The sequence below is a fragment of the Gadus macrocephalus genome, chromosome 13, assembly GCF_031168955.1.
Source record: "Gadus macrocephalus chromosome 13, ASM3116895v1".
Classification (NCBI taxonomy): domain Eukaryota; kingdom Metazoa; phylum Chordata; class Actinopteri; order Gadiformes; family Gadidae; genus Gadus; species Gadus macrocephalus.
In genome coordinates, this window is record NC_082394.1 from 16,342,881 (window position 1) to 16,367,249 (window position 24,369).

General features: G+C 46.4%; 1 protein-coding gene across 1 annotated transcript in view; it reads left to right on the top strand.

The window, feature by feature from the left end:
• The first annotated feature begins 764 nt into the window (after positions 1-764).
• Positions 765-24,369, top strand: part of fgd5a (FYVE, RhoGEF and PH domain containing 5a) — a 38,296-nt gene continuing 14,691 nt past the window's right edge. The window contains exons 1-8 of the mRNA XM_060068598.1: positions 765-1,479; positions 3,552-6,285; positions 13,376-13,493; positions 14,538-14,596; positions 14,948-14,978; positions 18,423-18,574; positions 19,106-19,262; positions 24,016-24,106. Coding sequence (XP_059924581.1) covers positions 1,470-1,479; positions 3,552-6,285; positions 13,376-13,493; positions 14,538-14,596; positions 14,948-14,978; positions 18,423-18,574; positions 19,106-19,262; positions 24,016-24,106 — 3,352 coding nt within the window. The 5' untranslated portion in view covers positions 765-1,469. The remainder of the gene's footprint in view (positions 1,480-3,551; positions 6,286-13,375; positions 13,494-14,537; positions 14,597-14,947; positions 14,979-18,422; positions 18,575-19,105; positions 19,263-24,015; positions 24,107-24,369) is intronic.

The window sequence follows — 24,369 nt, forward strand, 5'->3', positions numbered from 1 at the left end:
TTTATTCTGACTTAACATTGTACAATAAAGCTATATCTGTGCCGTTACAACTTTAATCCAAAGTAAGTAGAAAACAGTACTTCAACCCTATTCCCACACTGGACTGCAGGGCTCCTGCCCTCTGCCTTTGCTCTTCAGTCTCCTGTTCACCAAGCCATCTGGAGCGGGGATTTGTCTGCGTGCGTAATGCATGCCTCTGCGAGGGAGCTGGTGCCCTGCAGTGATATGCTGCACAGGTGATCCTTCCACTGCCTTGTCGACTCCCAGTACAACTGTGCCACAACGTCCCTACGGTGTGCTGGAGTGTCTGACCTTCACGTGCATACAGCAGAGGAGAAATGAAGGAGAGGGTTTCCCTAAATGAGAGGTGGGAGTTGGGGTGGGGGGAGTCGTGTAATTGGTTGATGATTCCATTCAATTCACACACACACACACACACACACACACACACACACACACACACACACACACACACACACACACACACACACACACACACACACACACACACACACACACACACACACACACACACACACACACACACACATTTTAACCCCCCCACCTTCAACAGCCATGCACACCTCGTACACATCCAGTCAATCACCTTCATTAAAACTTTACCTAAGGGGTTAACATTGACAACCATGTCCATCTGTTGCTAAGGGAATGTTCCCTCTTGTGCAGGAAACAGGGAGAGCAGTTTCCTGTTATGGAGAGAGGTTTTTAAAGGCTTTCTTTCATTTAATCATGCAGCAGATGCAGGGGCGGGGAGCCCAGCCAATAGCAGTAGTCGTGAGGTCCGAGAGAAACTGTTTTGTAAACTGCCTTTAGGAACTTCTGTGATCCGATTCTTGATAGTCGGGAAATATCAATGAACATAACATGTCCAGTAGAACAAGATTAAGCCAGGAGTTATCATTTCAAGCATTGTCTTTGCGATATAGAACGAACTGGTTGGGTTGGCAGCGGTAGGCCTACTGGTATTATTAGAAAGAAAATCCACGTGTGATACATCATTCATACATTTGGAGTGCGAGTATTTGGACTGCGACAAATTGTCAAAGACATGGGTAATTAGCGCGGGAAGCCGAGCTCGATAGGGAGATCCACTACAAGCACTATTGACGGTTGACTCAGCTGACGGCGGACTCCATGTGGTGATGCATTCGGTGTGGGAGCCTACCATTCGTTCAGTGGGTTTGGTCAGCAGTCTGTGTGTGCGTGGTCGTTCAGGAAGCGTGAAGGAGGAGCGCCTCCTGCCTCATCTCCAGTGATGCTCAAGTCCGCCGGCCCGAACCAGAGGAGATGCGACTTCGACAAGTCACTTACTTATTCTCCCAATAGACAGAAACACGTTCACGTCTTCCGTTGAAACTTCGTTTTCGACGGGGTTTTGGATGTATAGCCCGTAATGGGCGCGAAAACATGTGGATAGTAACGGGTCGCCCAGCGGATGATGTGCCAAGATGAACGCAGGTTTGTTTTAAATGATCGATGACCCCGTAGATGTCTAACTTTAGCTTTTGACAATAGGCGGATTAAACTCTGGGCGCGCGGGCGGTTTGAGGAGAAAGCCGCCAATAAGTGTACAGCAAATAAAGTACAGTATTTTATTTACCTTGAATAATTACTTTTCTGGATAATTAGGCTAATAATCATGTCGATTGGTATACTATAATTGCCGCAGACCTATACATTCATGAAGTATAAATACGAATTTCGTTTTGGATCACAGAATACAATGTGACAATTTTTGGATAAATTAATCAGCCATTAAATACATGAATGAGTTGGATCTATATTGGCTTGACTTGATTAAAATCCCTTTATTGAACAACCCTCTCGGAAGTTGGTCAGGAAGGCATCGTATAATTGAAGTAGGTCTAATAGTAAACGGTGTCCAATATCTATAAAAAAAAAATAACATTTACTTTTTTACATAATATGATATAAAACCGGTAACGGAATGACGAAAGAAATGTGTTCTCTAAGGCAACATATGTCTGCTGAGATGATCAAAATCCCATGTTGTATCGATGCTAAAACTATTAAATGTTAGGCGTTTTAGGGTAATACTTTTTTATCATCAACTCTGAAATCATATCCTGTGAGTCTGGAACAGTGACTGTATCTTCCTTTGTTTTTAAAACATTTGTTTGAATTCAATTCTTCTTGCATAATTCATATCCTGTTGTTGCAGTGTGGTACTTTTGGACTCTTGTTTTCTGTTTTATTGTTCTTTGACTCAAAGGACGTTTTCAGGAGGAAAAAAAAGAGTGTGTGTGTGTGTGTTTGTGTGTGTGTGTGTGTGTGTTTGTGTGTGGAATTAGTGAAGAATGACAAGAAGGAAGTCCATTTGTGTTAGTAAAGGAGTGATGGGAGGTCATGCTGATAATAACCACCTACATACACACACGCACACACACACACACACACACACACACACACACACACACACACACACACACACACACACACACACACACACACACACACACACAGTGTGTGTATGTGTGTGTGTGTGTGTGTGTGTGTGTTACAGTGTATGGGTTCCCGCATGTCTAGCAGGGTCTTCCAGACAGAATAGCTGACCAAAGCACATCTCTGTATCCAAAGATGGAAAAATACATAGAATACACAAACAATGATGTCTAGACATCTGGACTGAGAAAAAAAGTACTAGAATGAGAGAAAGAGAGAGTGAAAGAAAAAGAGGAGAAAGAGAGGAGAGAGGGGAGAACGAAAGGAGAGGGAGACAGAGAGATAGAGAGAAGAAAAAGAGGAGAGAAAGAGAGCGAGTGGCAGAGAGAGAGGTGAGTATACACAGATAGATCAGAGTGCACACAGGGTTTAATAGGATGTGCGTCAGGGCAGGTACTAAATAACAGGAAGTGACAAGGGTGCATACACTTTGTGGAGTATGGGTGTGTTTCATGACATTACTAAATCGCATAACCTGCTCTCCTGAATGACTGAGATGTTTTTTCAGGCTTGAACTGTGTCGTTCAATCTATCGTTAAGACTATATTTCACATGCAGAACTTTAAATCTGTCCCCTGACTTCAAACGATGTAAAACATATCACCAAATCTCACATGGTGGAATGCCTGATTGGACTAAAATAGTCAGTGTTAATGCAACGCCTTTACGAAGCATATGTGTTAAGTTTTATTTCAGCAAGTGATGAAAGCAAGTGCCAAAACTCCCTAACACCCTAAAGCGTTAGATCAGGATGGAGCAGTTAGCGTGAAAGAATGTGTGACTATTCAAAGCGGTTTTCAATGCTGCACAGCAATATGGGAAGCAGTTATACCTGCATGTATCATTCATCACAGTGAGTGTAATGTAATGAACGCTGTATGTAAGATAATGGTATCTTACAATAGGGTTCATTCTCATATTAGAAGACTAGGCTCAAATCTTCTTTAGTTTTTTGTCAAATAATATACTTGTTTCTACATGTTATTTTTCCATCTCTTCTTTGCAACTTTGTAAAATGGAATATTCCTTGTCACACTATTTTTCTCTTGTTCATTTGTTTTGTACAGATCTTCAGAATCCGCGTCAAGTCCAGCGTCCTAAGAGCTGCAGTCACCTGACCATCAAGGTCCAGTCCAGGCTGATGTCAAGGTCACGGACTCCCAGCAGTGTCTCCAAACCTGCTGTGGCTCCAAAGCCCAGGCCCCTCTCTGATTCCTACCTCCATGGTTCTCGACCGAGCCTCAGCAACGGAGACCTAGCTCACTCTGACGGGGAGACTGACACCCAATGTGTTGCGGTTGTGAAGGAGCGGGAGGAAGAGGAGAGATACAAAGCAGAGGCGACACATAATGGGGAGGGCAGAGAAAAGGACATAGAAACTAGTGACAATACTGCTGAAACAGAAAACGGTGTCTCTTTGGACACATTGAAAGGAGCTGATGAAGCTTGTGATACTACTGACAACGACATCACTGAAGACTTGAATTCAACTGGAATCTTTCGAGATGACACGCTGTCCACTGACAATGCAGTGGACGACCGAACGTCAACACTGTCTTCTGCAAAAACTGAAACAGATCTTGAAACAGATGCTTCTGGGGAGGAGGAGGATAAAGATGCTGAACCTACTGAAATGCTTTTGGGGCCCAGTGAAATCCAGCATGAAAATATAGAAGAAGAGTGTATCAAAGACAAGGACCATGGACTTGTTGACGAGAACAAAATATCAAATGGGGTCCTTTTGCAATGTGAACCGTCTGAACCCACAGATGGTAAGATGTGTTCATGTGACGGGGAGGTGATAAGATTCACATTTGGCAGCAACTTGTGCGCACTTCCGACAGTTTGTGAAGAGACCCCTTATGACCTTACTGGCCCCACAGATGACGGCAGTGACACGTGTGAATCATGTGACCTCACTGAGGCAATCGATTGGCAACCAGAGCGAGCTACTAAGGACCCCTCCGGGCGGTTCCGTTTTACCGCCAGCACTGAAGACATGTTTGGGCCTTATGCGGTCATTGAAGCATTGCCAGATGACCTGTACAGCATTGCTGACCCTGATTGGGGTGAAGATGACATAGATGATGAAACACCAGATCCACTGGAGACTGTTGCCGGTGATTCTAACCAAGACCACCTCCCCCATGTGTTGTCGGATGTGGATGTGGAAGAGTCAGAGGACCCACAGGCACCAGGGGATGAAGAAGTAAAAGGTGATGGAGAGCAGCCAGTGATCAGCCAAGACAGTGATAATGCAAAAGACACTGAGTCGGTTGATGAGTATGCAGACATTGAGGATTCACTTTGCCCCGAGGTTCATGATTCCCAGCAGTTGGAGTGCGTCTCCTCAGAGGATTATGTGGAGATCGGTGATGACGACGAAGAAGACGACAGGGATATGAAACCCATTAAAGGAAAGAGTGTGAAGGAAAGGACAGCTAAGAGAGAGCAGAGAAACAGCTGCCAGCCGCGTCTCAGGTTGTGCAACATCACAGTGCCAGTGGATCTAGAGCTGGGCAGGGCCCCTGAGCTCGCCAACAGAGTGGTCTTTGCCCACACCACTGAGGCCTTTGAAGAAGACATAGAAGAACTCGATTGCCACATAGTGCCTTATGATGATGATACAGAGTCAGATAGTGACGAGCACATATATGAAGAGGCTGGCTTTGACTCAGATGGAGAGAATTTCATATCACTGGATCGCAAAACCATTGTAACGCGATCCCGGTCCTACTCTGGAAAGGTTTCTAGTTTTGTTCCTGAGACGGTTCCGGAGGAGACAGGACCAGAATATCAGACTAATGACTACTGCACCGTCGCCTTGGATGTAAATGGTGAACCTCTCAATCATCTCCCGGAACACCAAGAAGTAAACCGCCTCATCCCATCCCTGAAACCTCGGCGCTTCCTGTTATACTCCCGTTCTGCAGAACTCTCACAAATGTCTCTGGGTTCCCCCACAGACATTGACCAAACCATAAAGGACGGCGGAAGAATGAAGAGTATGGATGAAACCATGTCCCTCCCATGTATGATAACTTCTTCTGGGAGCTTCTCTCAGCGTAGCCATCAGTCGTCCAGTGGGGTCTCCACCCCAACGTCCATGGTTGACATCCCCCCACCCTTTGAGTTGGTGCACATCGCCAAGAGACCCGTCACAAAGAGTTCACCCTCCCTTCTGATTCAGCACGACACCACAGACATGCCAAAGAAGAAGAAGTCTTCCTTCAAGCGCTTCCTGGCCCTCAAGTTTAGGAGGAAGACGGAGTCGAAGGGGTTCATTGATGGCAGCGTGCGCTCTTCGCGCTCTTCCTCGGAATCAAGTCACCACGGCCCAGCGAGAGTCATCGAGCTGGACCGCAGAAGCACCGGTAGTTCCCCTCAGCTCCAGACTGGTCTTCTGAAGCCCCAGCTGCGTTCAGACCTACCCTCTACCCTGATCCTCTACAGCGATCGCCAGAAGAGGAAAGGGGACCCCTTCGGTCGCGGCGTCTCACGGGTGGAGTCCTTTGAGGAGCGCTCTCGGCGGCCCCTCATGCCCCTTCCTCTGACCAAGCCGCGCTCCATCTCCTTTCCCAGCGCGGACACCTCGGACTACGAGAACATCCCGGCCATGAGCTCCGACTATGAAAACATCCAGATCCCGGGCAGGCCCACCCGATCGTTCACCGTCACCGAGTTCTTTGAGGACCCAAACCGCGCGACCATGCCCAGCAATGAGAATGACGGCTATGTGGATATGAACAGCTTCCCTGGCATTGACAGCACACCTCACGTCCCTCAAGACGAGACTGAAAGGTAGGTCAACTATTCATCCAAACTCCTTTTAAGACACATCTGTGGAGGTAAAATGTTCCTTGTATCATACCGGTTTTGTTGTTGGGTTTTAAAATTGGGTCTGAACAGTTTGAATTTCATTTTCTAGGAAAGGCTTTTGCCATCAGATCCAGTGCATGATTGCCTTTAATGTTTGTCAGGGATTACTTTCTATTGAAGGACCTTCTTATTAGAGAGGTGACATATTAGGGGAGCTCCCTTCTCTTATCTTATATAGGCAAACCCTATACAGTATTTAATGGACTGAATGGGATCTCCTCTAGTATGGTCTTCAGTGAGAGATGAGCAGCCTGGTGCGCCAGGCACCGCTGGCTTCGGGAAGATGGACAATGCTTGTGGGAGAGCTTACTCCTGTTTCTCATTTAGAAGAGTTGGAGGTCACATCTGGTGCTGCTGCACGCCATGACGTGGATATCACATCTCTGAGAGTGGGAAAGCCTCGTAGTAAAACTAAAATGCCCACAGAGTTCATTTTTAATCAAAGTAATTATAAGGTGCAATTAAAATGGACAAAAGGCCAGGGTGAAAGGACTTGGTGGAAGAGGAAGTGAGATAATGATATGATTATGATTGGTTGGTATAGACAATAAGATAAGGGGTGGGTGAAAAAGGTTTTTAAAAAAAGATAGAGAACAGTATATTATGGTGGTATGGTGGACTAGGGATGGTGGTGGTGCTGTTCTATGTTTCGGTGTGTGTGCGCATGCATGGGTACCTTGTGCCTGTTTGTGTGCGTAGGTCTGTGTTTGTTAGTCTTTATGCATGGGTGCTTGAGCATAATTTTGTGTGTGTCTGTGTATGTTTGTGTATGTGCTTGCCTGCATGGGTGTTTTCACATGTGTTTATGTGTGCGCTTGTGTGTATGTGTGTGTGTGTGTGTGTGTGTGTGTGTGTGTGTGTGTATGTATGTGTGTGTGTGTGTATGAAAATGTGTGTGTTTGTGTGTGTGTGTTTTGTATATGTGTGTCGTTTGTGTGTGTCTGTGTCTGTGTGTGTGTGTGTGTCTGTGTGTGAGTGTGTTGTGTATATGTGTCTGTGTGTGTTTGTGTATGTGTGTGTGTGTGTTTGTATTTGTGTATGTGTGAGTGTATGTGTACATTTGAATAAGTGTGCTTTTGTGTGTATGTGTGTGTGTGTGTGTGTGTGTGTGTGTGTGTGTGTGTGTGTGTGTGTGTGTGTGTGTGTGTGTTTGTGTGTGTGTTTGTGTGTGTGTGAGTGTGTGTAATTGCGCTCCTGTACGTGACACTACGTGGTTAAGTTTGGGAAGGCTCTTATTAAAGTGTTCCTCTCCAGAGTGCTCCTTCCTCACCCTGGAGGTGCTCTAGATTTACAGCAGTGTGTGTAATAGAGTGAGGAATTACTGCAGTCGGAGGGGCACCAAATTACCCCTGACTTTGTCTCTATTCCAGCCACGAGGGTCACAGCTTTGCCCAGAGTCTTAATAAAACTGGTGCGATTGATGACCACTTTGTGAACACCAACCGACAAAGCACTGGTAAAAGACGAATTCGGCAACGATACCTCATTTATTTAATATATCTTGTAGCGGTTTTCAGCAACTAATCCAAAATGATAGTCGGAAAGTTATCATCTGCGGAATACTGTGTACTTATTTTTTCATGATGAAAAAGAGGCCTATAGCGCCCTGTTTTAGGACTATAAAACACTGTGTTTTGTATGTGCGTCGTCCAGCTTCATGCAGGGATCATCCAGAGGCACCGCTTCACATTGATGGTCCCATTGATGGTCCCATTGATGGTCCCGTTGATGGTCCCATTGATGGTCCCATTGATGGTCCCGTGTGTGTCTTCTAAACTAACACATCAGCCCCATTTGATACTGTTTCATTTCCAACACAATGGTGCCTTCATGAAGGTGGCCCTTCTCCCCAATGACGTTATTGATCTGGCCGCGGTGTGGCCGGGGCCTCAGACCGATACGACCAACCAGAGAGCCTATCTGTCACTTGGCCTCTCCGCATTCCCCCTGGAGACGCCTCTGTTGCCGAGGACAACCCTTTGCGCCTTGTGTTTCTTTCTTCCTGTATTTGTTTGTGTGTGTGTGTGTGTGTGTGTGTGTGTGTGTGTGTGTGTGTGTGTGTGTGTGTGTGTGTGTGTGTTTGTGTGGTTGTGTGTGAGTGTCTGTGTGTGTGTGTGTGTGTGTGTGTGTGTGTGTGTGTGTAAACACGTTAATATATGGATTTGTGGGTTTGTTTGAATGTTTGTGTGTGTCTGTGTATTTGTGTATGTATATGTGTGTATATGTATGTATGTATGTGTGTGTGTGTGTGTGTGTGTGTGTGTGTGTGTATGTGTGTGCCAGTGTGTGTGTGTATTTTTCTAGTATGCGTCAGTGCATCCAACTGCACATACCTGCAGTTGTGCAAGGGGTATGTGCTTGTGCATACATAACCATTAAACAAGTGTGAGTGTGTGAGTGTGTGTGTGTGTGTGTGTGTGTGTGTGTGTGTGTGTGTGTGTGTGTGTGTGTGTGTGTGTGTGTGTGTGTGTGTGTGTGTGTGTGTGTGTGTGTGTGTGTGTGTGTGTGTGTGTTTGTGTTTGTTTGTGCCAGTGCACAGGGGTTGAGCTATTGATGTTGTCAGTGACTTATTAAAAACACATTTAACTGTCAACTCCACTCCCTGGACAGACTATCCAGTGAAAGTAGATCGTTTTCGTGGTTGTGGTTACCGTGGTTACCACACTATACCACACGCCAAGGCACACAAAAGGCTAACATTTATAGAAATGAATGCAAAAGAAGGGTTAAAAAAGCTGCTCCATGCGTGGTTTGTTTTCCCCTGCTGTGATTAATGTATACCAGCATTCAAACACGACTTCAAAAAAAGGTTTTAACACTAGCGAAGAGGGATCCTCATTACCAAGCCATCTAAGGCTACCGAGACAACAAAGAGTGATTATTCATCCCAGGCCAGCTGTGACATTGCTAATGATTCAGAATCTGTGTCTGTGTGTGTGTGTCTGTCAGTCTTTATGTGCATGTGTGTGCCTGGGCATTCGTGCCTGTGCCATAATTCAGCACTGCTTTATCAAACATGGCTACCCAGTAGAGGATGTAGTGTCAGCAGTTATCCTCCTGTCTGGCAGCCTCATGAGATTAATAGATTAATGTTGTTGATAATGCCATTGGGGGCATTGTCTCATTGGAAGTAAATGTTTCTTTCTGACTTCAGTTTCCCCACCGAGCTAGCATTGAGATCCAAAATGGCCGCTAGGGGACTAAGGCCGTTGTGTCTCTTGATACACCAACACAATAGTGGTGTTAACGGCTGTAGTGCTCGATGACCCTTCTCAACAGCTCCAGCCCAATAAGCCATTTAGCAGCCGCTCCTGCGGCTTGTGTTATGTTAGCGCACCCTTGGACCAGCCATCTTAAGTACTGGGTGGTGGCTCTGTGCAGCGGGCGGTGAGGTGCTTGCCAGGGTGTGCCCGTGGCTCGGCCGGCCCCATGCCAGCAGGCTGACTCAGGTCATTGCCAGGTCACCCCAGGGGAGGAAGCGTCCAGCCTAGAAGCTTCCCCATCCAGTGTCACGGCCCAGCTCAGGAGGACTAGCCACGGCCAGAAAACAAACGGGAAACATAAACCATAACAACATAGCATTGTGCATTAGGATCGCTTTAAAGACATATATCTCCATCTGACCTAGAAAGGCTCTAACCGATACAAAATGACAAAGTGTGCAGACTTACAATGAGGTGCTGGGTGTGGGTAGGTGCATGATGGTGTTATGTGGTGTGTGTGTGTGTGTGTGTGTGTGTGTGTGTGTGTGTGTGTGTGTGTGTGTGTGTGTGTGTGTGTGTGTGTGTGTGTGTGTGTGTGTGTGTGTGTGTGTGTGTGTGTGTGTGTGTGTGTGTGTGTGTGCGCATCTTTGCGTGCGCGGATGTGTGTGAGCTGAACTAAACACAGGAAAAATGCTGGCTCTTGGAGGATTCTGCTCAGGGGCTCCTCGGTGCAGTGATTGCACAGCTGCTGCTTTGACTCCAAGGAACCAAGTGTGAGAGAGAGAGAGAGAGAGAGAGAGAGAGAGAGAGAGAGAGAGAGAGAGAGAGAGAGAGAGAGAGAGAGAGAAGGGGGGGAGGGAGAGAGAGAGGGGGGGAGAGAGAGAGAGAGGGGGGGGGGGGGGAGAGAGAGAGAGAGAGAGAGCGAGAGAGAGAGAGAGAGAGACAGAGAGAGAGAGAGGGGGGAGGAGAGAGAGAGAGAGAGGGAGAGAGAGAGAGAGAGAGGAGAGAGAGAGGGGGGGGGGGAGAGAGAGAGAGAGAGAGAGCAGGAGAGAGAGAGGAGAGAGCAGGAGAGAGAGGGAGAGAGAGAGAGAGAGAGAGAGAGAGAGAGAGAGAGAGAGAGAGAGAGAGATAGACAGTCAGGCCCTGCAGACCTACCAGGAGGGCGCCGTCGCAACGCCCTGTTTACAGGAAATGCTGGACAAGGGGTGTGGGAAGGGGGAAAGGTGGGGACAGATGAGGAGGGGTGGGGGTGTGGGGAGTTACCACTGCAATTCAGTAGGAAGTCTCCAGATGGAAGCGGTGGAGCTAAGGTGAAACCTGACATGGAGATCGGGACAAAAGGTCATGGCTGAGACAAGTGGCCGGTGTTGCTGACTTTATCGGAAAGAAAAAGGGGAGCAGTCGTTGATTTCTGTCTAGTCCCTTGTGGGAATTGTCAAGTTCGTATTCAAAGCATACCATCATAGTATAAGCAGTAGAACGGCTACCTACAGGACAACCACCACCACATTGGTGGTGTGAGCAGAAATACCAACTCCTACGATAACACACACGCCAACTGGTACCACAGTCTTGAGAGGAGGCAGACCAGGCTAATGAAGCTCCACAGCTCTTCTTATCTCCGAGGATAGGATCATTACGAGACGAGAATAGATGCCAAATATATCATTTTATACTCAATGTTTAGCTCAGTTAAATTGGATATAACAAGCGTAATGGAATTGGCAGGGAAACACACAGCATATGCGTGGTATGGGACTCATTGCACCTGTCTGGGAATGTGACACACTAGATTTAACTTGGTGCTATGAAGGACATTAGGCGATTTAACTTACCACCGGCTGCCAGAATGTTGTTTTCGGAATGGTCTTGTTAAAGTGCCTCAAACTGTGCTCATATTTGGAACTTTACAAATGGCAAGTTCTAGGTAAAGCACTGGAGCACGAAAATAACCTAACACATTGTTTTTGTAAATAAATAAGATAGATTGCAAATGGTGATTTGGCAGGTTGAACAATAAAAGACCCAGATGCCACTTAGTGCCTCTCATGAAATGTATTGTTATCTCCGCAGCGCTGGCTATTAGCTCAGGTTGTCATCCAGTACCAGATACTCTTGTTGTAATACGCTTCTTGAGGTGGCCAATTGCTGGTTCCAAGAATAAGTAAAAAGGAAGTGTGTTAATTATTAATGCCACTTTTAGTGAATTGTAAGAAGTTTACACGTTCCTCAAATATAATGAGCTAAAACTTAATGTTGTGAGAATAGTTTGCGATAATTAGAATTGTTGTTATGCTCGTCTGAATCAGCCTGCATATTTTATTGAAATTATTCAATAGCATAGCACAATATTCTATTGCCGCTAACTACATTGTTCAAACCCAGTGCAGTGCATCTCTTCAAGATTGAAAAATAATATGAATAATTTATTGAAACCCAAAACTCAATAGCAATTCCAAAGTGATATCTCAGTGTCAAATTACTCAAGGCTAACGCAGACAAACTAGTTTTGTTAACGTATAAGCAGCCAGATAAATAAACGCAGGGCTCGATATTCCAGACAGCGCTAATAAAACGACGGTGCGATACAGTTCTGAAATCCGATTACTCTATCGCCAGTTTAAACCAGCCTACTCTACTGGCCCTCCCAGTCCTAGCCGAGATTACCTGCTCTCTCTGGGGGCAATAGACAACTATGAGTAATGTGCTCTGGGTGCCTCCCTCAGAGCATTGGCCAGAGTGTGTGTGTGTGTGTGTGTGTGTGTGTGTGTGTGTGTGTGTGTGTGTGTGTGTGTGTGTGTGTGTGTGTGTGTGTGTGTGTGTGTGTGTGTGTGTGTGTGTGTGTGTGTGTGTGTGTGTGTGTGTGTGTGTGTGTGTGTGTGTGTGTGTGTGTGTGTGTGTGCGTGCGTGTGTGTTTGTAAGAGAGGGAGAGGGAGATAGACAGAGATACAGAGAGGGAGAAGGAAAAAGAGAGAACAAGATAGATAAAAGAGAGAGTGGGGGGAATGAGAGAGAGGGAGAGAGAGCGTGAGAGGGGGAGAGAGATCGCTGCGCTTCATTAAGGTTGACAGTGTCTGAGGGAAGATTAGGTTCAGCAGGGAACTGTGTTAACCTTTGGGTGTAGAGAGCCGCCTAATAGCCCACTGCGGTCGTCTCCCACCAGGGGGCCATTCAACCCACCAATATTAAACTTCTTTCACGGCATTTAAGAAAACGTGTTAAGTCTGTTTTGCCGAATTCAACAGCAATACACAGAGGATTTTCCTCTTCAAATTTTGAATGTTGATCCACGGTCATAAGGAGATTATAAAGAACACAGCTACACACATAAATAGTATTAAATCAGATTTTTGGGTCAGATGCGGTACCAAGTATTCATAATAATCCTTTCCTGGACAAATTGTGGTTAATGAAAAATGACCCACGCCCACATACGTGTGTACCGAAGAGCAGGGTAGTGTGGTGAACGTACGCTTCATAAGATGATGCTACGCCTGGGTAAACCTATAGACTATGTAGATCTTATAGTCCAATATGTTGTAAACAAGTGGATTCTTCCTGTGTTGACAAATGACGATCTTTAAGAATTCTGCAAACGTATCATAATAAAATGGCATGCTTTGTGGGTTTCAATTTCTTCAAAAAGGTTAGCGTGACGATGCGATACCCATGGCTGTCATTGCCCTTCCATGCTCGCGTGCCATATTCTCTACTCTCTAGTGTTAAATATTTATACCTGCCAAAGCTGCCTGAGCGGTTTTTAATGAATCGGTAATGTATTTTCTACTCTTTGGCCCCACTCTCGGCAGTGCCTACACAGAGCCCTTCCCCATGAGGCCTATCTCCGCTAGCCTGTCCGCCGACGAAGACCACGGCCGAACGTCAGAGGAGGAAGAGGGTGGCATGGATCAAGGATACGATCGACAAGTAAGACATGAGCCGGCCAATGAGATTCAAGGGAACAAGCATCTTGACTTCAAATCCAGTCCATTCTTATGACTTGAGAATTAAAAATCGGCCATAACTTTATCCTATTTCTACTTTGAGGCTGTTGATTAGGTGCTGTTTGTGATACATTTAAGGATGTATATCTTAAAATAGATGCAGCCTCCTCACATTGGCAGACTATTTAGGCACGCAGGCAGACATTTTACAGTGGCCCAGGAGTGGACCCCACCCTTCACTGTGCCACAACAATGTCTGCCCCTGGCCGCCATCACGCCACAATACACTTCCTGGTCCTCTTCTCTTTCCAGAGTAAAATTCAAATAGGTAGAAATTACAAGGTAGACAAAAATATATAGAAGAGCAAAAGGTAAGAGGAGAGGATGACTTTAAAACAATGGACAAAAGAGTGTTTTTGTGTGTGTGTGCATGTGTTTTTTGTCTGTTTGTGTGTTTTTATCTGTATGTGCGAGTGTATACGTGTGTGTTGACGTAGAGAGAATGTCTAATTAGTCAGAAAAAAACTCTTTTCATTGAGAGAAATGTCTCATTTGAGGACATGATGACTGATCTGGAATAAATTTGGCATTCCTCACATCCTCAGACAGAAGGATGAAATAACATTTGAATCATATGTGTTGTGGGGAAACACCCTAAATTGCCTCAAAGTAATGTTTTTACTTTGAGGCAAGTGTTTAAAGGCCGTGATTAGCCTCTAAATCAGTGCAGTGTCACCAGCCGACAGATTCTCATCCATAATGCATCTACACTTAAAGGTCCTGTATTTGAGAACACTTTCACACCAAGGCTAGCCTGTACAGCTAATGAAATAATCAGTCTTATTCTGACAGTATGAATAAAATATAAAGTGAATTTTCTTATTTTCTCCTTTATCCCCTCCCCCCTCCCTTTGCCTGACCGCACTGCTGTTGCTCTTAATGTTGGAGGGGAATAAGTGGCCTTCTGAGAGTCTTTCACACGAGCCACGTCCATTCATCTCGCTCTGCTTTCCTCCCTGTCATACAGATTGATGGGAGATCCCGGGCCTTCTACGTTGCCAAAGAGCTGGTAGAATCCGAGCGACTGTGAGTAGCTTGCTAATGTGCTGCGCCTTCTTGGCATGAATTATACCCAGACAGCATCGCCCACTGAAGTTTAAGAATCCTTTGCCACCTTTTTTGTTTTTGACATAGCACTTTGTACGTTTGATCTCTGCCTATTTAAACACAAGCAATGTTGATGCTAATTCACTGTGCAGTACGTATAGAAGCTGACAGCCACAGTGACATCACACTCTCTGATGGGCTATTGAGTTTCAGTGCTGCTGTTACGAGTCATTTGTCACTTAGCTACTCACCCGTTTGGTAAACAGTGATCTGCTGCGCCTGACACTGATATTGTTACACGTCTCATTATCCTCTCTGCTTCTCTTCCAGACATGTCAACGCCCTGAAGCGTCTTCAGGAGGTAAGCAAACCCTAACCATTACATCGAACCAGGCCAATCCTAACCTCCCCCTCTCCCCCCCCCCCTTATGTCTGTTCCCGGGTCTCCGTAGCCTCCTTGTTCCCCTGCCGCCGCCGCCGCCCCCTCCTCCGCTCTGAGGCTGCGTTCTGTGTTCTGGTTTATCAGTGTTGTTGCAGCCGACGGTCCGCTTCCTGGTCTTGACAACATCGACATGCAGGAGCTCATAGGTAGTCCCCGCTGGTGCTGGGGACGAGACAGAGTCCCTCTCAGGTCTGGGTCCTGTTGTTGGAGCTTGCGCTTCTGACCGTCCTCAAGCACACACACACACACGCGCACACGCACACACACGCACACACACACACACACACACACACACACACACACACACACACACACACACACACACACACACACACACACACACACACACACACACACACACACTCAATCACACACTAATGCTGTCAACCCGCTCATCTCCACACACACACACACACACACACACACACACACACACATCATCGCCGCCCCTACTTGGCACCAAGAGGTCACAGTTAGGAGCATGCTGGGACAGAGAGTACACTTGGCTCATCGGGAGGAAGCCGGTCATGGAATAGACAAGTCAGGTGGTAGAGGCGATGGAGATAATTGTACACAACATTGCCGGAGCGCCGTGGAACAGCAGAGGGAGTCGAGCCGGGGTTAGGATGGGGCAGCCAGTGCCATGCGTCACATGCAGCCTGCTGTCATCTGCTTCTATCGTTTTTCATTTACTGGCTGTCAAAATGAGCTTCCAGATCTCAGAGCCTGTAGAGCGCTAGACAGAGAGATGGATTTCATGGCAGCTGCTTCAAGACAGAAAAATAACATTATGATTGAGAATATAGCACCTCAGTAGAGATTACATTTTGATCAAACTGGATTGTCATTTTGTCGTGTGTTCCTGTGCGTGTGTGCGTGTGTGCATGAATGTGGGTGAGGCAGTTTGTGCATGAGTACATGGCCTCTGTTCATCAGACAGCTAGAGAGAGTGACCCATCGCTCAGCTAGTACCATATACCCTTGAAGAAGGTCATAACCTGAATTACTTTACGCTGCGATTGTGATTTATGAGCATCGGGTAAAACAGAAACCACAACTTCATGTCATTTGCAGCTATTAAACAGCTGCCTAATGCAAACAGTATACATCACTCCTCCTCTAGATGGTCTTTCTATTATAATCAACTTGAAAAAATAGAAAGATATATAGTGCGTGGAAGGGGAGCAGAGGAACGTACATAACACAATCAGATGATGTCACTTAGAATGAGCTAGAGTTTGTTGTTTGTATTTGAGTTTTCTTATGTTTTGGGAAATCCACACTCGACATTTCCTATTGACTTTGACCAAAGTCAAGGTAACCTTTGATATCGTCAGCTAAAAGTGGTGCGGCTCTATTAAGACCTAAAGGGTGACATTATTCATCAGACTGTTGCATAATGCATACATCTAATATGTTGAACCATGCATTATGCAAAAGCATTTGCTCGCGTCGCACTATTATTATTAATGGTGCAAGTGATTCCTTTACATATCGGTCACTGATACATAGACTCTGACACCAACGACACACAGTTATTACCAATTTCATTGAGGAATCACACACCCCCACACACGCACGCACACACACACACACACACACACATAGACATGCGCAAACACACACACACACACACACACACACACATGCATGCAGATTAGAGCGCATACTGGGACTGTTGGGAGGGAGAAAACACATAGCCTATTGTTCCATTGTTTGATAAGGAATAACAAAATACAAAGAATTTCCAGAATGTGTCCACAAAAGAATGGGGAAGCAGCTCTGCTTCTCTGCCGGGGTTTCCCAGTAGGCCTAAGAGTATCAATACAACTGTCTTAGCCCCACGCCTTGAACTCTAGATCCTTCAACCGAGGTCAATTAATGCTGCACAATAATGTTACACATTAAGTACAGTTGACTTTGCATTACCAGAGTAACTTGTTACACATTGAGGCTGGCTGTGTAATGTAACTCGTTGACCTACTTTAGCAGTAAAACACTTTTGAATACAGAGGCTAGCTGACCGGCTTTAGCATAGTAAACCTGTTACACTTTAGCATAGTAAACCTGTTACACTTAAGGCTAGCTGTGTAATGCAGGTAGCTGATCTGCTTAAGCAGTAAAATACTGTTAGACATTGAGGATAGCTGACCTGCTTTAGCAGTAAAATACAGTGAGTTGTACAGGCTAGTTGCTGTCACTCATAGAAGCGTGTCTGTATGTGTGTGGTGTGTGGGTATGTGTCTGTGTTTGTGTGTAACCTGTCGGGGCCCTGCAAGAGCACGACAGGTTAGCATCTGTGTTTCTCCTGCAGAAGTGATGAATGCTAACTCTGGGCACCATCGACCGGCTCATGATGAACCGCCAGGCTCTGATGGAGCACAATGTCACCGCCGGTGTCTCCTGGGACTGGCAAGTCTCAGTTGGTTTTACGGCCACGGTTTCTCGTCGCGCACGGGCCCAAGACAGTTTCCATGGCAGACACATTATGGCTTCATGTTATATGCAGTGTAGTTCAGTCTGACAGCTCGGCCCCACAGAGACTAGCCACTTGGCTCCTCAGAGACCCGCCGCTACGCACTACCAGGTCACCTCTTTGAACAGGTCCTGATGAAAAAAGACGCCTTTCTGTGTGAGGTTATTCTCTCCATTAACCGGGACAATAAATAACCTTCCGAACAGATTTTTTACTCTCCAAGGCAAACTCTATAACTCCTTTTGTGTTTGCCCTTACATTCACTACCACTGCAGCCATTAAATACCATTCAGCTTGGTATTATTTAAGTATTGAATGTGATCCCTTGAGTTTTCAATTGCCTTGAAATCATCTACGTTGGGCTGCATTCTGGGCACTGTGTCGATGAGTAAATGAACGCTCGGGCCAGGCAACAGAGAGGGAGAGAGCCTTCAGTCTACCAAGGTTGTTATGCAACCACACCTGGTGTGTAACTCATTTGCAGGCAATGCCTCCCTTCCTGAATGCTTGGACAGAGGCTGGGTGTGTGTTTGTATGTGTACATGCGGGGGTGTGGGGGGGGTGGTGATGGAGGTCGTGTGGATTCGAGAGGGTCGGTGGCAGGAAGGATGTTTAGGAACATCTGACCTTCCTCCCTTCCTTCCCTTCTTTTTCGTTCTCCGGCTGAATATTGCCCATTCCTCTGCACATTTTCTAACGGCCACGTTTGGGTCTTTCTTCCTCAGCGGTTACTGTTTCTCTCTGCTCTCTTCTGTCTCTTACAGGAGCCACACATCCAATCTCTTCAATATCTTTCGATCTTTGTCTAGCTCTCTTTTCCCTGGCGCCTTTACATAGCTGCTTCTTCTTATTATTCCCCCCCCCTTCTTACTCATTTCCGTGTGCAGGACTTCAGGAGGGTGGTGGAGGCGGCGGTGGGAGAGGAGGGGGAGCCGGTGATAGAGCAGCAGAGACTGGGGGAGATCCTGGGCGTGCTCCCCAAGGTGTACAGCATTCACAGCAGCATGCTCACGGAGCTGGAGGAGCGCATCAGCCAGTGGTGAGCGCCGCCACGTTCCCCTTCATCCTGCACCCATCCCACCACGTCGTAAAACACACCTTGCTTTAACCCGGGGCCATGCATAAAAATGCAGAGGTATTACAATTATGTATCCTTTTTCATTGGCACCGTATTGAATTTGAATCTGCTTCTCTTCAAAGCGAGATAACTGCAAGGGTCATAAAACATACAGAATGCATACATGGGGGGAGGGGGGCAATTCACCAAAGGTACTTTAGTTATAGATATATAAGTATGCAGATTTACATCCTGTTGAGGTGTCTTTACAAGCAAGATGCTATGCCTCATCCTGCTCATTAACGGCATGTATCTGAATAAACGTGACAAAATTGTATTGGAGCAAAGCATTTAAACAGAGCCAAAATGATCTATCTATCCCCCTTTTCTCCCCATTGTTATTGACTTAGCGTTAATATCACACTCTCCTTTATCGGGTGACAGAGAAGGGCAGAAGACATACCACACTGCCTCCCCCCCCTCACTGTCAAGCCCCCTGCGTGTGTTGTTCAGGGAGGAGAGCCAGAGGGTGGTGGACGTCATCCTGTCGCGGCGCGATGACTTCGGGGTGTTTGACACGTACATCTCAGAGTACGACCGCAGCATGTCCTTACTGGAGGAGAGCAACCGGAGCAACCTGGCCTTCGCTGCTGTTGTCAAGAAGTTTGAGGTAAAACATTAACAGACTGGAGCCTGAGCCGATGTTGTCCTACCTGTTGTAGGTCTATATATGATATAATATAGGGAAGATAAAGGGATTCACTAATGATTATCACTGCCTTTTACTCTTATTATCATTATATGTTTACAATAATCAAGAAATCCGGTGTGGAATAATTTGTTTCAGACTTTGCATCAGACAAGCTTTACTGTCTAGCAAAGGGCTGGTATTTGTCAGAAGAAGTTGGGGTGTTGTAGGTGGACGTTAGTGGGAAACCCATCCCAGTGTGGACTAACTGGGGTTTTATCTTCGCCAACCTCTACATTTACCCAACACTTCTTCTAAACCTTCTCTGTCCTGCTTTCCTCCGCGGGATGGGCCTTTATGTTGCCATCCTGTCAGAAACAACACCCTGGGATCTCATCTGCATTAGTCCCCCGTAATACAGAGCAGATTGTCTGGGAATCACCCCTCTAGACCTTGTCTGATATGGTCCCACTCATCCGCATATTGGACCTGGTATCTCCCCACCAGCACGCAATCATCGGCGTCCAAATGGGAACCGTATGCTTACAGCGAATAATGATAAAGATATTGTCCATTATGAAGCCCGTGACAGGATATGAAGGGAGCCTGCGGATAAGACTCTAGAGATGCAGGCACACTGATTTCTCATTTCCATGCAGCCAATGAACTCATCTGTAGAAACTTCTGTTTATCGAAACTGAATGTCTCTTCAACAGTTTGCAGAACATCTTGGATTTAACTATTTAGCCCGGTTGGCTGTGTTTGTTATTGCATATGTGGTGCGGTTTTGCTCATTCTTTTTTATTTTGCAAGCAGTATCTGCCTAAATGTTGGGATTTTTGACTCCCATATGTTCCACTTTTTTAAGTAGATTTCTCAAAATATTGACAAGGTTTGGGCAGTTGATGGGTAATGCTCATCTTCCACCTTGATTAATTTAGTTCTACTTAATGTTTGATTCCACGAGGGAATAACACTGTGTCATACTTGATCTGATCTGCTGGGATGGGCTCAGGCACACAGTCCAGGTGCCTCTCCATTGATTATAAAAGCAACACGACAAGCCACCAACTGTCTCCCCTCATGAATATTCATCCCCAGCTGCCCCCTGTTCATCCTGCTTCATCTATAGAGAAGCGGAAGCGGGAGAGAGAGAGACATCACTATGTTCTGTTAAACAATGACCTTATCATTATAATGTGTGTATGGCAAGCATAGGGTGATGTTACACCTGCCCTGGTGAAACCAAAATGCCTCCGTATAGTCCATGATAACCTTCATCAGAGTCAATAACGTCTCTGTCTGGACGAGACTCATAGAATGCAGCAGGAGCTGTCGTTCCTCATTGTAGCTTTCTTTAGCATTCCTAAACTAGACGCCCTAGGCAGGTCTTGCACATGCACAGTGGCTCATTATTATAAATGTATTCCATCTTCATATCATATTTTGCATGTAACAAAGCATACTGAAACTGTTATTGTTTCAGTATGTTTCAGTAAGTTTTAGTGTAGGTCCAGTGAGGTCACTATTGGCCCCGCTTTCTCCCTAATATATGGAGGAATGAACGTTGTTCAGACAGTAGTAGTAGTAGTAGTAGTAGTAGTAGTAGTAGTAGTAGTAGGGGTAGTATAAGTAATTCCTAATATAAACGTGATTTTTTTTTCACATTTTCACATTTTTTTCTTTTCTGTGAGGTGTCTCCTGATGACTGTCTATCCATCATTCCTGCAGTCTGTATTATAATTGTCAGCCTTGATCATCTTTATCATAATTGCTATACCTTAACTCTCTCCAGTCTCACCTTTCTCATCACTTCTAACCTTCTGCTTGCCCTCCTCTCTCTCTCTCTCTCTCTCTCTCTCTCTCTCTCTCCTCTCCTCTCTCTCTCTCTCTCTCTCTCTCTCTATCTCTCTCTCTCTCTCTCTCTCTCTCTCTCTCTCTCTCTCTCTCTCTCTCCCTCTCTCTCTCTCTCTCTCTCTCTCTGTCTCTCTCTCTCTCTCTCTCTCTCTCTCTCTCTCTCTTCTCTCTCTCTCTCTCTCTCTCTCTCTCTCTCTCTCTCTCTCTCTCTCTCTCTCTCTCTCTTTGTCCTTCCATCCACCCCTCACCCCTCTCTCTGCCCTGGGCTGAGTATGGCGCTACACCCCTGCTCTAATCTTATTGTGGATGTGGTGATGACAGTGATGAAGTAGCTATAGACCCTGATCAGATTCCCTGCTGGACCCTTACCGGATTAAACCTTCCTCCCCTCACTTCACCAGGGCTTCTGTACAACGTTCTCAGTACACTGTGTTTATGTGTGTGTGTGTGTGTGTGTGGTGTGGTGTGTGTGTGGTGTGTGTGTGTGTGTGTGTGTGTGTGTGTGTGTGTGTGTGTGCATGTGTGCGCATGTGTTTGCACGCGCGTGTGTGTGTTTGTGTGTGTGTTTTTCTCAAGTGTTCGCCTATTTGCACTCTTTTGCTGTGTGAGTCCATCGAGGTATCCATACATGTGCATAACTTATTGCTTTGGTCATTTATCAGTTCATTTATTTATTTTCCTCTACTTGTGTCCATTTTGGCACATGGCAGTTGTGGTTCTGCCTATCGGAGCTCTTTACGCTGAATCTCTTTAAAAACCCTTTAAGTGCCCGTTACCATTCACGTCGAGCCCTGCAGTCCACTTCCAGTCCTAGCCCCCCCCTCCCTCCCACCCCCTGCATGCTCTCCTTAACGAGCTCAGGAATGGGGGAGAGGGGCGGGGGGGGGGGGGGGGCTGTTGAAAGAGCGATGGCGCTGGCGCTCCGTTCAGGCAGTGGGCAATGAGGCAAAAAGAAGCTAATTAGAGGAGCACTGTCCTCCGTAACTCCCCAATCAGATCAGCAGTGTGTGAGTGTGAGAGAGGGAGCAGGTGACAAAACCGGCTTGCCCTGACACACCACAAGAGAGTGTGTGTGTGTTTGCGTTACCGTTGCGCGTGGGTTGTGTGTCTGTGAGTGTAGATGTGTGTCGTGTGAAAGAGGAGATCGGGGGGGGGAGTTTAGTTTGTGAACATGGTTGTTTGTAATCTGCAAGGCATCACACCTCTCTTCTCCCCCCCTCCCTTCCTCCCTTCCTCCCTTCCTCCCTCCTTCCCTCCTTCCCTCCTCACCATACCAAATCTATCGTCAGCTAATTAGCCTCTCTGCCGCGCGGCAGAGCGCCACTTGATCTGCACACGTGTCAATTGGATGTGAATTTACATGAGGCGTCTGAGGAGAGGACTGAGTGTGATGACTAGATGCAACGCAGAGGGCTGTGATTGCTTGTTGTTGTGCTTGATGGTTAAGTCAGCGAGTGACACAGCAATGTTGGTCTGAAAAGCCAAGGATGTCCCAGTCTCCCATTCTGGCTGATTTGTGGATCCCAATGTTGCAGGAAGGGAGAGATTGTAAAAAGTTCAGAACCCCGTTGAGAAACGGAATGTTAAGGCAGGCTGTGGTTGGAGGCTTCTTCTATCGAGCGGACATGGTAGTCGACTCGATGCCTCCTAGTCTCACAGCGGCCCACCAGCCGCCTGCTTTATTGTTTTTGTTTGTTTGGTGGACTGGATTTGGATAATGAAGATGAATAGAGTGTTTTACCCCTATCCCTCTCCCCTCTCCGACGCCTCTCTCGTCTTATCACCTGCTTCCACTGAGCACGAATGTGCTTGTGCTTGTTTGTGAATGCCATGTTGGCACTGTGTGGTGTGTGTGTGGTGTGTTTGGTGTGTGTGTGTGTGTGTGTGTGTGTGTGTGTGTGTGTGTGTGTGTGTGTGTGTGTGTGTGTGTGTGTGTGTGTGTGTGTGAGTGTGTGTGTGTGTGTGTGTGTGTGTGTGTGTGTGTGTGTGTGTGTGTGTGTGTGTGTGTGTGTGGGTGTGTGTGTGTGTGTGTGTGAGTGTGTGTGTGTGTGTGTGTGTGTGTGTGTGTGTGTGTGTGGGTGTGTGTGTGTGTGTGTGTGTGTGTGGGTGGGTGGGTGGGTGGGTTGAAGGGGGTGTAAGGGGGTGTCGATTAGATGAAGTTGCTGTTTCCCGCAGGGTGCTATCTGGCTCTCTAATGAAGGATTCAATTTTATTGGATTAGCGAGTGTGTGTGTGTGTGTGAGGGAGAGATTGTGTGTGTGTTTGTGTGTATGTGGGCCCTCGCGGGTGCGTGTGCGACTGCGTGCGCCTACTCTTCTCCCATCACTCCCCTGCTCGGGGCATAAATACCTGTCAGAGACAATTAGATCCTGATTGATTTTCCAGATCTTTCTTTTATTGTGTGGCCCTCTGCCCTCTGTTCACCTGCACAACGGTGGCTCTGGGGAGCCGGATGGCTCGCCACAAAGACCCTTGAAGGTCATGTTATCTTTCCACTGCCTTTCCATCTCTGACCTTGAATTGGGAAAATCTAAGTAAAGATTGCTCTTTTGTGGGAACAAAGAAAATAGGTGTTTGTGTGTGTGTGTGTGTGTGTGTGTGTGTGTGTGTGTGTGTGTGTGTGTGTGTGTGTGTGTGTGTGTGTGTGTGTGTGTGTGTGTGTGTGTGTGTGTGTGTGTGTGTGTGTGTGTGTGTGTAGGAAGAAGCTCTGCATTAGTTATGTATAGATGGCTGAGTGCACTTGTTTTTCATGCACTGCACATAAATGACCAAGAGTGTGTGTATTTATGTGTGTGTGTGTGTGTGTGTGTGTGTGTGTGTGTGTGTGTGTGTGTGTGTGTGTGTGTGTGTGTGTGTGTGTGTGTGTGTGTCTTCTCAGACTGAAAGCCAAGAAGGAGGAGAGGTGCCGTTAAGACACCAGCTCCTGCAGGTTATCGTCAGAGTGCTGCAGTACCGCATGCTCCTCACAGGTAAAACACACACACACACACACACACACACACACACACACACACACACACACACACACACACACACACACACACACACACACACACACACACACACACACACACACACACACACACACACACACATACACACACACACACACACACACACACACACACACACACACACGCCTTTAGAAATATGCATCTCTTCTCTTCTCCCTCATTATATACCTGGTGGACATTTCTGTTGAAGGGGATTCATATTTTATGGATTTTATTGA